This window comes from Oncorhynchus mykiss, chromosome 16 (genome assembly GCF_057628025.1).
Source record: "Oncorhynchus mykiss isolate SJ-2025 chromosome 16, ASM5762802v1, whole genome shotgun sequence".
NCBI lineage: Eukaryota > Metazoa > Chordata > Actinopteri > Salmoniformes > Salmonidae > Oncorhynchus > Oncorhynchus mykiss.
Window position 1 is genome coordinate 45,092,839 of NC_143037.1, and position 15,136 is coordinate 45,107,974.

A 15,136-nucleotide genomic window follows, 5' to 3' on the forward strand; every position below is an offset into this window, starting at 1 on the left:
TGATTTTATTATCGTCTCTGTGAGGTAGACTTACTGTTAGAGGGGAAAATCTCTACATCATGACAAAAGGAAGTCAGAAACATCCCATCTTAGTAAACCTGTACTTGGTCCACTCCTCACCTGACTTGCGGTTGACCTGGTTCTGAGGGATGATGATCTGACAGGAGTTGGCGTCGTTGGTGTTCTTGATGGGGTGGCTGAGGATACAGATGACCCTGATCACCTGACCTGCCTTACGCACTCGGCCCTGGATGTAGCTGGGGTCACAGATCAGCTGTTTGCACCGAGCCACCTGACAGGGGAGGGACAATATAGAAGACAATGTCAATCTAATATACAGTGCCTTGCGAAAGTATTCGGCCCCCTTGAACTTTGTGACCTTTTGCCACATTTCAGGCTTCAAACATAAAGATATAAAACTGTATTTTTTTGTGAAGAATCAACAACAAGTGGGACACAATCATGAAGTGGAACGACATTTATTGGATATTTCAAACTTTTTTAACAAATCAAAAACGGAAAATTGGGCGTGCAAAATTATTCAGCCCCTTTACTTTCAGTGCCGCAAACTCTCTCCAGAAGTTCAGTGAGGATCTCTGAATGATCCAATGTTGACCTAAATGACTAATGATGATAAATACAATCCACCTGTGTGTAATCAAGTCTCCGTATAAATGCACCTGCACTGTGATAGTCTCAGAGGTCCGTTAAAAGCGCAGAGAGCATCATGAAGAACAAGGAACACACCAGGCAGGTCCGATATACTGTTGTGAAGAAGTTTAAAGCTGGATTTGGATACAAAAAGATTTCCCAAGCTTTAAACATCCCAAGGAGCACTGTGCAAGCGATAATATTGAAATGGAAGGAGTATCAGACCACTGCAAATCTACCAAGACCTGGCCGTCCCTCTAAACTTTCAGCTCATACAAGGAGAAGACTGATCAGAGATGCAGCCAAGAGGCCCATGATCACTTTGGATGAACTGCAGAGATCTACAGCTGAGGTGGGAGACTCTGTCCATAGGACAACAATCAGTCGTATATTGCACAAATCTGGCCTTTATGGAAGAATGGCAAGAATAAAGCCATTTCTTAAAGATATCCATAAAAGGTGTTGTTTAAAGTTTGCCACAAGCCACCTGGGAGACACACCAAACATGTGGAAGAAGGTGCTCTGGTCAGATGAAACCAAAATTTAACTTTTTGGCAACAATGCAAAACGTTATGTTTAGCGTAAAAGCAACACAGCTCATCACCCTGAACACACCATCCCCACTGTCAAACATGGTGGTGGCAGCATCATGGTTTGGGCCTGCTTTTCTTCAGCAGGGACAGGGAAGATGGTTAAAATTGATGGGAAGATGGATAGAGCCAAATACAGGACCATTCTGGAAGAAAACCTGATGGAGTCTGCAAAAGACCTGAGACTGGGACGGAGATTTGTCTTCCAACAAGACAATGATCCAAAACATAAAGCAAAATCTACAATGGAATGGTTCAAAAATAAACATATCCAGGTGTTAGAATGGCCAAGTCAAAGTCCAGACCTGAATCCAATCGAGAATCTGTGGAAAGACCTGAAAACTGCTGTTCACAAATGCTCTCCATCCAACCTCACTGAGCTCGAGCTGTTTTGCAAGGAGGAATGGGAAAAAATTTCAGTCTCTAGATGTGCAAAACTGATAGAGACATACCCCAAGCGACTTACAGCTGTAATCGCAGCAAAAGGTGGCGCTACAAAGTATTAACTTAAGGGGGCTGAATAATTTTGCACGCCCAATTTTTCAGTTTTTGATTTGTTAAAATAGTTTGAAATATCCAATAAATGTCGTTCCACTTCATGATTGTGTCCCACTTGTTGTTGATTCTTCACAAAAAAATACAGTTTTATATCTTTATGTTTGAAGCCTGAAATGTGGCAAAAGGTCGCAAAGTTCAAGGGGGCCGAATACTTTCGCAAGGCACTGTATTCACATCATGTATTTTCCCTCTTCTACCAATTGTATATGTTTCCCTCAGTGTATTATCAACAGTCTTGACCACTTTACTATATAGTCAAGAGATTGTGATTTTATAAAACAGATTCAATTGCGATTTTACCTCTCCCTCAGACTTCACTCCCACCACATGGCCATCCTCCATTACTATCTCCTCCACTGGTTTGTTGAGCATGTAGGTTCCTCCATAAATTGCACTTAACCTAAAAATGTATGAGAGAAAGAGACTATGATTTATACTATATTATCAAATATGGCAAAAATACTCTACACTATTGAAGACATTTTACATTTACAATTTAGTCAGCTAGATCATTTTATCCTGTGACAGAGGTATCAGAATTCAACATGAAGAGCTTTGTCAAACTAAAGACAGGCCATAAGGATTTAGGGATTACACATTTTATACACAAACCTGGCGAATCCTTGAGGCAGCTCCCCGAGGCCATAGAGGGGGTACAGGTAGGGGCTCTTCCCATATCGGGCCAGGGATTCACTGTACAGCTTGATGCGGTTGATGGTCTCCAAACAGGGCACATCAAGGTAGCTAGAGTTGGGGGATAGAGAGAGAGCCACATGATCAATAAGAGTCAGGGTTGGGGTCAATTCCGTTTCAATTCAAGAAGTAAACTGAAATTCCATTGCATAAATGTTGAATTGGAATGTCAGTTTACTTCCTGATAGGGATGATAGTGCCTCATCTTATTAGGAGATTAGTGATTAGTAATAGATTTAAGTGCTCTTACTCGTCTGTCCTGTAGAGGGCCAGGGCGTGGCCAGTGAAGTCGATGACATCCTGACCAAGGTCAAACTTCTTGTACACATCTTTCATGGTGGTGACTTTGGGGTCGACGCCCTCGAAGGTCTTAGGGTCGTTCTCGTCAAAGTTAGCCACAAACACTAAGAATTTCCGGAACCTTCTCTTCTCAAACATACCCATAAGATCTGGACAAGTAGTGAAGACAAAGACATAATATACTATACTGTACAAAGCAGAACAATACAAATTAAAGATCACAAATCTAATATATCAGATTTTGTAGTACATATGGTAAACACACATCACCATCTATAGCACATTGAAACTTACTTGAAGCTAGTGCCTCAGTCTCAGTTGAGGGCACTTTGTAGATTTTTCCTCCCTTGTACACAAAACTACCCTCCACTACTTTGAAGTCCAGGTATCTTGTCACCTCGGTGTATAGCAGCATCTTCACAAGCTGACCTGTTTTTATTGGATTCACAGACAAGAAAGGGTGGTCTTCATTTAATTACTCCAAGATTTCACCGTGTTTCATCAACAGGCACGATGGAGATGAAGATTGACATCTCCCGTCTTATCCCTATGATGTGGTGACGGTCTGCATATGGGTATGGTGAGTAAGGCTAGTAGCTAAGGCTAGTAGCTAAGGTGACCATATTTGGAAATTAGGGGGGGGGGGGGGGGGGCAAGCAGAACAATTTTGGGGTTTGTATGGAACTATATTTGACTATCACTTTTCGCTATAGGCCTTTCAAATAGTTGTATTAATTATAACACAGAAATGGATTATCCCTCGACAGTTTCCTTAATCTTAGCCTATCTAGTCATTTTAGAATGATCCAAGTTTGGTAGCCTTTGCTTCTTTTTTTGTTGCCATGACCATGGTTGTCCATGTGATGGTTACAATGTATCACTTATCAAATATTCTCATGAGGTCCAAGGCAAAGCTGCAGGAGCAAAAAAGTTTTTTGCAGGGACAGGCAACATTTTTCACATGCATGCCTGAATGGATACACCTTTTGATTATTGAAAAATCAGCCTCAATATAACTTCAGAGTTGTGTTATTCTGAGGGCTAATCTGGGACATTTCCAGACACAGCTCTAGCCAGGGAGAGGACACCAACATCTGGGGACTATCCCCAGAAATTGGGGACGTCTGGTCACCCTGTAACAGGGTTCCCCAACTGGCGGGTGATTTTGATTTGGCCCCAAAGTTTTCTGAGAAGAAAAAATTAAATAAATATATATATATAATGTGCATATATATATATATACACACACTACCGTTCAAAAGTTTGGGGTCACTTAGAAATGTCCTTGTTTTTGAAAGAAAAGTACACTTTTTGTCCATTAAAATAACATCAAATTGATCAGAAATACAGTGTAGACATTGTTAAGGATGTAAATGACTATTGTAGCTGGTAACGGCTGATTTTTAATGGAATATCTACATAGGCGTACAAAGGCCCATTATCAGCAACCATCACTCCTGTGTTCCAATGGCACGTTGTGTTAGCTAATCCAAGTTTATCATTTTAAAAGGTTAAATGATCATTAGAAAACCCTTTTGCAATTATGATAGCACAGCTAAAAACTGTTGTTTCCGATTAAAGAAGCAATAAAACTAGCCGTTTTTAGACTAGTTGAGTATCTGGAGCATCAGCATTTGTGGGTTCGATTACAGGCTCAAATTGACCAGAAACAAAGTACTTTCTTCTGAAACTCGTCAGTCTATTCATGTACTGAGAAATGAAGTCTAATCCATGCAAGAAATTGCCAAGAAACTGAAGATCTTGTACAACACTGTGTACTACTCCCTTCACAGAACAACACAAACTGGTTCTAACCAGAATAGAAAGAGAAGTGGGAGGCCCCTGTGCACAACTGAGCAAGAGGACATTAGAGTATCTAGTTTGAGAAACAGACGCCTCACAAGTCCTCAACTGGCAGCTTCGTTAAATAGTACCCGCAAAACACCAGTCTCAACGTCAATAGTGAAGAGGTGACTCCGGGATGCTGGCCTTCTAGGCAGAGTTGCAAAGTAAATGCCATATCTCAGACTGGCCACTAAGAAGAAAAGATTAAGATGGACAAAAGAACACAGACACTGGACAGAAGAATTCTGACTAGATGCCAGCCTCGCGGCGGTTCCAACCATCGTATCGTTGTGAGACCCAGAGTAGGTGAACAGAGGATCTCTGTTCAGCATGTGGGAACTCATTCAAGATGGTTGGAAAAGCATTCCAAGTGAAGCTGGTTGAGAGAATGCCAAGAGTGTGCAAACCTGTCATCAATGCAAAGGGTGGCTATTTGAAGAATCTCAAATACAAAATACATTTGGATTTGTTTAACACTTTTTTGGTTACTACATGATTCCATATGTGTTATTTCATAGTTTTGATGTCTTCAATATTATTCTACAATGTAGAAAATAGTAAAAATAAAGAAAAACCCTTGAATGAGTAGGTGTGTCCAAACTTTTGACTGATATATATAACTTTGGCGTATATATATATATATATATATATATATATAATTTGTTTATATTATTGTTGGACATGAAAGACTCTCAAAACACCATCAAATCAGCTCCAAGTGACTTTAATTTTGGAAATCTGTTCCAAAGGCTGGCCCCCTAAGCATCCCCTGAAGAAAAATATCGCCCCCCGGCCTGAATCTAGTTGATGATCCCTGCCTTGTAGTGAGCAACAGGAGTCATGATTGAGGCTGTTGGTGTACTGGTTGGTTTTGCTAATGGTAATATTCATGAATTTAATGGTTTAAATGGTATCTCTCTCTCATGTGTAAACTAAAAACAAATCCCAAAACTGACCATTGGCCATTAGAAATTTGGGGATGAGGTCCACATTCCAGTCTCTTCCACGACCCATAGACTCTGGAGGGCTGTCAGGCAGCTCAAAGCGCTTGTACAGCTATGGAAGGAAAATATATGCTTGAGTGAAAACATCAATGAAGACTATTATTTTTCTAACAAATTGCAAACTATTAACCTGGGGGCAGAAATAAAAGTAAAGTACAGGAGAATAAGTATTTGACATAGACCATGGAGGGTTTGGTGAAACATTGGAATACATGAAATATGATTGAATATTTGAATAGATATTGACACATAAAGCGATGACCATTAGATCCACAATGTTCCCTGCCCTTACCTCTTCCAGGGGGGTGATGGAGGAGCTTTCACCTCCATAGTAGGGGTTCCTGTCCATGTGCAGCACTTTCTTTCCATTCACAGACATGATCCCAGAGAGGATGCATTCCTTAAACAAAATGAAAAGCAAAATATAAATCAACATTCATATTGGAAAAGCAATTGTGTGTGTGTGTGTGTGTGTTTGTGTGTGAGAGAGAGAGATAGAAAGAGGGAGAAAGAATGTGTGTGTGTGTGTGTGTGTGTGTGTGTGTGTGTGTGTGTGTGTGTGTGTGTGTGTGTGTGTGAGAGAGAGACAGAGAGACAGAGGAAGTAGTGAGATAAAGGAGGGGTGTAGGAGGGAGGGACAAGATGTGTGCACAAGTGAGCAGATGTCTCATCCATAAGAATAATACTAATAATCCTACTCATAAAAACAAATCATTGTAATGTAAATAAAGAAAATAAACTTGTGCACTCTTTGCATATGTACTGGATATTATATTGTTCATATTCACTCAGGCTATATCATTAACTTGTCTAAACAAAAAAATAACAAAAAAATATGACATTGTACATCCATCGTAAGATGTCGGCTTTGTCATTGTAAAGTCGGTTCACATTGTGCGATAACAGGCGACACATTATACAGTTCTTCCGAGAGGTTCTATTAATTAAAACCGTTCTCAGGCCTGCTCAAATACTGTTCAATGAAGGCCCACTACACCATCACACAGGGGTTACGCCTAAAGAAGCTGCACAACGAATGAAGAATGCATTGACAACACAAATGTATCCAAATAAATAGCCTAGCTATATCGTTGTATTTATTATTGAAATATATCGTATCAGCTTTTGTGCAGATAGACTATTTATCATCACATTTCCTTAAAGTCAGCCATGGACGCAGTTGCTCTGATCCATTGCATTATTGGATGAATAAGGGAACATAGGCAAACTTCATAAATGTTAAGTTTAGTATGCAACATCACCAAGCCAAGCCCTAATATGAAGCACTTACTGTGAGTCCGGTTCCCAAAACGATCACGTCATATTCCTCATCCATGTTGTATCACCGTCTCTCCTGTCTCGCCCTCTTTTGCCTTGTGAAATTTCAGGGAAATTGACAGGAAAAGAAACCCAGTGGAAGAACGAACGCAATTTATCTCCGTTTCTTTTGGGCAAGTGTATGCCGTTTTAAGTTTGTATTTATTTATTTATAAACAGTTTTAATTGATAAGTGGAATCTGGTCCACACACTGTCACCGGCGAGAACTACCAAAAATGGCCCTAACCGTGGAACGCTGTGGAACAGCAGCGATACCTTCGCGTCGGAAAGTAGTGCACATCCCTTGCGTCTGCTCCTCACACTACCCTCAAGATTAAATACTTATGCTATTAAAGGCTTGCGTATTCATAAATATGCTATGATGTTCCCGGAGGTTTAACATTTTTCAATTATCTTCTATTGACTGATTAGACTTTTAATTTTTATTTCCCCATTCAGTCCTTTTTTCATTGAAGTAGTGCAGCAATTGCGGATGCACTGGTATTCCTCCGCCAACACTGCTGTTATGAAAAAGCTCAGATAGACTATGAAAATAGTTATGTATTTAGCCTGTGTATAACATCAGCTGTGCGAAATGTTACATAACATTCATCTTGCTTATTTAGGCATTGTGTTGCCTACTTTGTGTAGCCTATTAATCGTTCATCAACCTGATTTGGGTGGCATATAAAAGCCATTCATTTTAGCCCTATAGACTATATCCTCAAGATTAGACACGCCTGAAAACGTCCAACTGCCTAGCCTATGTATGTATAGCCTACTATATGGCCTATTCCATTGTATGGACCGAAAATGAAGGCCGGAAAACATGCGCACGATAGCTGTCACCCATATCTGCACCATGGACCGATGCCAGGTTAATTGTTGGAACGTTTAACCCGTTCTGACAGGCCACTCAGGTTCAAATTTCAGGACCACGGAGAGCGCAAAAGGTTTCTCGGACAATATAGCGCCCGTTTAACTTTGAAAGTCCCATATCAAATTCACCAATATTCTGAGATTAGGCATAAACAGTCTTGCAATTACTTTGTCAGGTGTTCACAGATAGACAGTTGATACAATCACAGGCCTATACATCTGCTACGACTTAAATAAACTAACCATAACCTAATGAGATTATATAATGTTACAGATCTTTATCGAATTGTGGTGCTAAATAAATTGCCATAAGAAATCAGGCTTTATTGGTAAAAACAAATGTCTTTGCATATTGCAACTTGTGACATTGCTTGGCCCCGAAAACGGTTAAGATTGAATTGAGTTATTATTTCCCATTCGCTGTAAATAATTGATCAAAGCTCAATGTGGTCTTTGTGAAAAGATGGGTCAGGGCAGGCTGCGTGAGAAGGAAGTGTACCATTGACTCCCATGACAGTCAGCTGATTTACCCCACGTGACTTGGACTTTACGGAAAAGAAAACCTACCATGGCAGGATCTGAGTCGTCAAGTAAATTGCGTACTATCATGGCCTTTATTGCTCTTTTATTTGCCCTGTTATCTACTGGACATTGCAGCAGTCAAGTACCACTTGTAATGTGGTCCAGTGAAGGGTAAATATGTATTATTAGTTTGAAAGCGAAGGTATTTTAAACGCTGCTAGTTTAGCTAGCATGCTAAACTAACCATTCCAGCTGGATTGCTAGCTAGCCTTGTAGCTATATTAAGTTTTATAAGACGTATAACGTTATCAGGGTAAATGCATTTATCCTTTCTAAAAAAAATGGATCTTTATTAGGTATTTCTAATCATTGCCATGTTAGTTGTTGATTTATGTCCAACTGTAGTAGTTAGATGTCTTGCTATTCTATTGATATAAAACTATTTTGTTCATATTTCCAGGTACACCTTGCCACCCATGGCATCTCCAGCTGCTGGTCACATAATATCTAATGACCAGCTGGTGTCCTACCTAAATTCTGCTCTGGGGTCTGCCCCACACAACGTGCTTCTCTTCCTACAGGACAAGGTCAGGCCTGAGATAAATCATAATTGTATTCAGTTGTACCATGAAAAAGGGTCTACTACTTGGCAAATACCATTTGAAGCCTGATCAATGCCCGTGTTAGTATGTCATGTCAAATTTCAATAACCTACTGTACTCCTGCTTTAGAGAACAGTAGTGCAGAGCTAGGCCAGCTAAAGTGCAGTATGCTTTTCAACTGTAATTCGTTGTTTTAATGTCACATGCACAAGTACAGTGAAATGCCTTTCTTGTTAGCTCTAAACCCAACAATGCAGTAATCAATAACAATATAATACTAAACATAACATAAGGTAGAACAAAGACACACGATAAATAGAAATAAGAAGAACATGAGAAAGTAGGCGTACTATATACGGGGTCAGTACATTCCAGTAGCATATTTACAATCTGCAGGGACACTGGAGTGATAGAGGTAGACACTAGTGTATACTAGGGAAATTGTTTCCATAGCTAGGGCTGACTGTGAGGACTTGTGAAGAGTTCAGTTAGCTATTGTTCAGAGTTAGCTATTGTTATGTAAATGTCAGCTGAAAAGTACCAGGGGACAGTCTTTGGCCCGAAGTGAGAGCAGGTCTGCCGGAGCCATGGCCCCGTGAGCACGGGTGCCAGCCCACGTAGATGGAAACAGAAAAGTCTGTGCCTTTTGGGTAAAACACGGGTGAATCCTGTATGGAAATGCAATGAAGCCCGTGATGCCCTGGCCTGGTGTTTCTCATTCTGGTGTGACAATGCGCCACAGCACCACTTCCCCTTTACTACTTCCCATTCTCAGACCACCCGTTTTTAGATATGTAGTAATAATGATACTATGCTAAAGGGTTTTAGCTTTTTATATTGTACTGTTTTTAATGAATCTCAAACTCTGAAGCAGGTGACACTGACGTTGTTGATATGCGTTTTGTTTTTTAACATAGCTGAGCAAAGATGACTTCACAAGGTATGGGGGCGTTTTTGGAAACAATCATGAGAGTGCCTTTCCCAACCTGGAGGTAAGTATTCTATCCTTTTGAGGTGAGGCTGGGTATTGGGATACTAATATGATCAGTGCCCATATTCATAAAGTGTCATCTCAGTGTTAGAGTGGTGATGTATGATCAGTGGTTCTCAAACCTCTACTCTGGGACCCCCAGACGTTTCACAATTTTGTTGTAGCCCTGAACTAGCTCACCTGATTCACCTATTCAATGGCTTGATGATTAGTTGACAAGCTAAATCAGGTGTGCTTGCTCTGGAATAGATCATACAGGGAACAGCTGGGGGGTCTCAGAGGAGAGGTTTTAGATCACAATGAGTAACGATAACATGGACAGTGGGGGTCTAATCCTACATCAGCAGCGCTACTTTGAGACACTTTATAAATTCAGACTCTCTCCCAGTCTGCATTACAGTCTTCCTCTTCACCATTGGTGCTGCCTGCCCTGTCATGGCTTGGTGCTAGTGCAGTCCCAGGTCTGCTACAGGAGAAGCTGGGTGTCTCCCCACTCAGCGTAGACCCAGACACACTGGCGCATCTCCGACTCAATGCATCAGACAACACTCTGCTGCTTATCATACTGCCCTATTCTACTGGGTAATACAATTCAACCAAATGTTTCTAGAGTCCAGTGTTTTGGGAAAAATACTATGTGATTGATTCACAATCGTACAGTAACTTAAGCATGTATTGTATATTCATGCTCTTTGTTTATGTTCCAGTGCTTATCTGTCCTGTAAGGAAGTCCTGCGTAGCAATGGTAAGTTGAAGTTTTGACCATTTATTGTTCTTGTCCAAATCCTGTTGTTGTTTTATATATTGGTATTTGTGTATTCAATAACTACTTATTTCTGTGACTCAATGTGTCATACAGTATGTTTGAGTGGTGCATTTTCCTATCTGCTTAGATGAGGTCATTGGTAAAGTTCTGAGCATCATGAAAGCCCAGGGTGTTCCCTACACTGCTATTTACACTGGACTCAAGCCCTCACGAGTAAGTAACTTTGAAATAATCAAACATATGCTTCTAATCTACATGATGTGTATAAGCACGTTTTCAGCATTGTAGTTTCTACTGTCCCCTCACCTGACTTAAAATAAAGTCATGTGGTGTTCTTTTATGTTCTACTCGCCTTATCAATAAAGTTTTATTTTTTAAAAATGTTATTGTGTTCTACTTACCTTCTTGTTCCCTAGGTGATTGAGGAGCCATCCATGGTTGGCCAGTCTTCTATGGGCCGGTCCTTGCTGCAGGCGGTTGTTGATGAGGTCAAACCTCCTTTGATGTTTAACACTACTAGTGGCCCTTGCATCATGCTCTGGGCCCAGAATCTCAACGTCAGCTTTAATAACCTGGAATGGATTGACCTCGGTCCATTGACCTTTGCTCCAGGTGGCTCTGTGAGTACGGCTGAGTCCTTCTGTAATGAAACAAATTCACGGTGAGCTTCATACTCTTTTTTTTTTTTTTTTTTTTTTTACTATGACATGACACTTGTTGTTATGTACTACTGTACCAGTCAAGCGTTTGGACACACCTATTCATTCAAGGCTTTTTCTTTATTTTTACTATTTTCTACATTGTAGAATAATAGTGAAGACATCAACTATGAAATAACACATATGGAATCATGTACTAACCAATAAAGTAACCCGGGTCTCCACAATCACCCAATCTCAACCTAATTGAGATGGTTTGGGATGAGTTGGACCGCAGAGTAAAGAAAAACCAGCCAACAAGTGCTCAGCATATATGGGAACTCCTTCAAGACTGTTGGGAAAGCATTCCAGGTGAAGCTGGTTGAGAGAATGCCAAGAGTGTGCAAAGCTGTCATCAAGGTAAAGGGTGGCTACTTTGAAGAATCTCAAATATAAAATATATTTTGATTGAACACTTTTTTTGGTTACTAAATGTTATTTCATAGTTTTGATTTCTTCATTATTATTCTACAATGTAGAAAATAGTCAAAATAAAGTAAAACCCAGGAATGAGTAGGTGTCCAAACTTTTGACTGGTACTATACAAAGTATAGTCCCACTGTTGATTAGTGTCTTATGGTACAAGTGTTACATCTCTTAGCACTATCAAATTACCCAATTGTGTGTTGATTTAATAAATTGGGATTTGTTTATTGGTGACATAATTACTATTACACTATGCAATAATGGCGGATGTTTTGAATACAACGTGTGCTCGTCTTTCTCAGGCTTGTCCTTGATTATGGAAGTTCTGTTCCAACATACAATCTCTTCCGTCTCATGTAAGTATTATAATGTAGTTATATCACGATAATACGCAAAACAAGTATTATAAAAAATTACACCAAAGTGCAGAGCATCAGTTCCTATGAAAATACACCACCTTGCTCTTGCATGTATCGATCTGTCCAATGTATAAACAATGAATTCCTGTACATTCTCACTCCTATATTAAGCATGAGGTTACACACATTAAATGTGTCATAACTGGGGGGGTTTGAGCCCTGAATGCTGATTGGCTGAAAGCCGTGGTATATTAGACTGTATACCACGGGTATGACAAATCATTTATTTTTACTGCTCTAATTGGCCAGTTTATAATAGCAATAAGGCACCTCAAGGTTTGTGGTATATTGCTAATATACCACGGCTACGGGCTGTATCCAGGCACTCTGCGTCGTGTTGTGCATAAAAACAGCCCTTAGCCGTGGTATATTGTCCATATACCACACCCCCTCGGGCCTTATTGCTTAATTAAAGCATGACCCTCACCAAGTCTCATCTTCTCTAGCTTCTCCATGAGCCAGCGGCGCTACCCCGTGTCTGCACGAAACTGGTTCACCCTGGACACAGTGGAACTGCTATTCAATGCCGATACAGCCATCTACAATGGCAGCCGGGGCATCTACGCCCCCGCAGAGTACTCCTTCCACTGCCAGAATGTCAACAACTTCCGTAATGCACTGCTTGTGCCCCGCACTCAGAATGCTACCCAGTGGAGGATTCTCTTCACTGACTTCCAGGTACTGATGCATGAATGTCGGAAAAGAAAGCGCCTTTCAATAAGCAGTGTTCTAGAGGGTTCATTGAACAAAAAGTGTTCAGTCTTTACTCTCTAATTCCTTGTTACTCATTTGGCTTATTCCCCCCCCCATTCCCCATCTAGATCCAAGGCTTCAGTATACTGAACAGGACAACAGATTTCTCCTATGCCAGTGACTGTGCTGGCTTCTTCACACCAGGGATCTGGATGGGCCTGATCACCTCTCTGCTGATGCTGCTAATCCTCACCTACGGCATGCACATGATCATGCAGCTACGCTCCATGGACCGCTTTGACGACCCTAAAGGCCCCTCAATCTCAGTGCCTCAGTCGGAGTAATGAAGACAAGAGAACGCCCCTGAGCCCGGTCCCAGATCCGTTTGTGCTGTCTTGCCTACCCCTATGGTCATTGTCGTGTGACATTGACCATGTGAGTTGGCAAGACGACACAAACAGATCTGGAACCAGGCTAACCCCTCCACTCCCCTAACTTATGTTCCCTCCACATTGATTTGCTCATGAGTTATTTGATATGTTCTATTGTCATTTGCCTACTTACTTATTTTAGCCACCTCCACCCTGTTCTCTGATTCTCAGCATTGAGCATTCCCATCCTCTTGGCATTTGTCAAATCACATTGTATTCGTCACATTGTTCGTAAACAACAGTGAAATGCTTTCTTATGGGCCCTTCCCAACAATGCAGAGAGAAATAATAATGGAATAAATACACGAGTAATGATAACCTGGGTACCAGTACTGAGTAGATAAGCAGGGGTATGAAGTAAATGTGTACATATAGGTAGGGATAAAATGACTAGGCAACAGGATAGATAGTCAACATTAGCAGCAGCTTATGTGATCAGTCATATGAGTTAGTGCAAAAAGGGTCAATGCAGATAGGCCAGGTAGCTGTTGGTTCCAAACGTGGTACGTCGGTAACGCTTGCCGTGCTGTAGCAGAGAGAACAGTCTATGACTTGGGTAGTTGGAGACGGACAATTTTTAGGGCCTTCCCCTGACACGGCCTGTGTTCCTTTGACACCATCCATGTGTTTCTATGTCTGTGTTACCCTTTTATCTTGCAATGCGGTACATTCCATAGCCTCTCTTCATCTGCACTTGCCCAAAGGAAACTGCATGATGTACTGTCAATACTCTTTTGCCTTGATAAATTCTCAGATCACGCATGTTTCAATGAGTGCCAATTAAGGGGTTTGTTTGTACAAGTAATACTGCTAATTGTCAGAGAGAAGCTTTTGTTGTCAATTTAATTAATGTGATTGTAGCATGTTGTGGGACTGATTTAGTTGTATTTCACTTGCTTTGTAAGTTTCTCAGCTGTGTAATTTAAAAATCTAACAATAATAATGAAAGAATTGCATGTACATATGAAGTTGAACGTATGTGTGCAGACTTATGCTATTGACAAAGCCCTACCCTAAATATTGCTGTTGGGAATGCCAGTGGGATGAATTGGAGATCACACAATGCTGTGCAAATTGTTTTGTATAACTTTGTTCCAAAAAGACAATGCAACAATACACAACAATGCTGACCTGTTTTTTATTATTATTGATAAGTGTAAAGTTATGCTGAAATTACATGAAATGTCAAAACTATCAGGGACCCTCATGCCCCTACACATATAGTACCAAATGTATACTCAAATCCAATGCTTTGCCATCTTGAAGCAACTCATGTAATTTATTAAGAATAGAAAATGTGCCTCTTAAACACTATCAGTAAAGTCAAAAGGCCCAGGAGAGTCAAAAGTGTTTTTCCTGTTTTTTATGTATATATCCACTATGAGGTTGGAATAATACTGAAATAATACATGCCTTTTTAGTGTAAGAGGTGCTTGAAAAGACTGCCTGAAATTTCAGCCTGTTTTGGTGGGATGGAGTTTTGGCCTGCTTGATGTCATCATCATCATTGGTTAATGCAGTTCCAAACCTCTCTGCCAATAACAGATAGTTTTCAGTTTTCCCCTCCCACTCAGAACATTCCCAGACAGTCCTAGCAAAATTCTTGCTTGAGAAATTGCTCTTTGCTAAGAATATATATATTTTTTCTTTTTGACAATTTTTATTGAAAACAATCCCAGTAAGGTACTTAATTGTTAGCTAGAAATGATTTGATATTGAGATAAAAACGGCTGCTTTGGTAGTTTAAAAT

The 15,136-nt window shown here is 40.4% G+C and overlaps 2 protein-coding genes across 2 annotated transcripts in view; one reads left to right on the plus strand and one right to left on the minus strand.

Annotated features, from left to right (window-relative positions):
* The window catches only part of LOC110492045 (rab GDP dissociation inhibitor alpha), an 11,434-nt gene extending 4,154 nt beyond the window's left edge, over positions 1 to 7,280 (minus strand). The window contains exons 1-8 of the mRNA XM_021566014.3: positions 6,933 to 7,280; positions 5,934 to 6,041; positions 5,594 to 5,693; positions 3,087 to 3,221; positions 2,743 to 2,941; positions 2,412 to 2,543; positions 2,100 to 2,199; positions 121 to 292 (exon numbers count right to left, since the gene is read on the minus strand). Coding sequence (XP_021421689.2) covers positions 121 to 292; positions 2,100 to 2,199; positions 2,412 to 2,543; positions 2,743 to 2,941; positions 3,087 to 3,221; positions 5,594 to 5,693; positions 5,934 to 6,041; positions 6,933 to 6,977 — 991 coding nt within the window. The 5' untranslated portion in view covers positions 6,978 to 7,280. The remainder of the gene's footprint in view (positions 1 to 120; positions 293 to 2,099; positions 2,200 to 2,411; positions 2,544 to 2,742; positions 2,942 to 3,086; positions 3,222 to 5,593; positions 5,694 to 5,933; positions 6,042 to 6,932) is intronic.
* Positions 7,281 to 8,270: 990 nt separating this feature from the next.
* LOC110492046 (V-type proton ATPase subunit S1) lies at positions 8,271 to 14,510 on the plus strand. The gene is made up of 10 exons (XM_021566015.3): positions 8,271 to 8,531; positions 8,821 to 8,947; positions 9,880 to 9,954; positions 10,342 to 10,535; positions 10,661 to 10,698; positions 10,847 to 10,932; positions 11,136 to 11,380; positions 12,146 to 12,199; positions 12,709 to 12,940; positions 13,084 to 14,510. The coding sequence occupies exons 1-10, from the start codon at positions 8,407 to 8,409 to the stop codon at positions 13,297 to 13,299; spliced, it is 1,392 nt and encodes a 463-aa protein (XP_021421690.1). The 5' UTR covers positions 8,271 to 8,406; the 3' UTR covers positions 13,300 to 14,510.
* Positions 14,511 to 15,136: the final 626 nt, after the last annotated feature.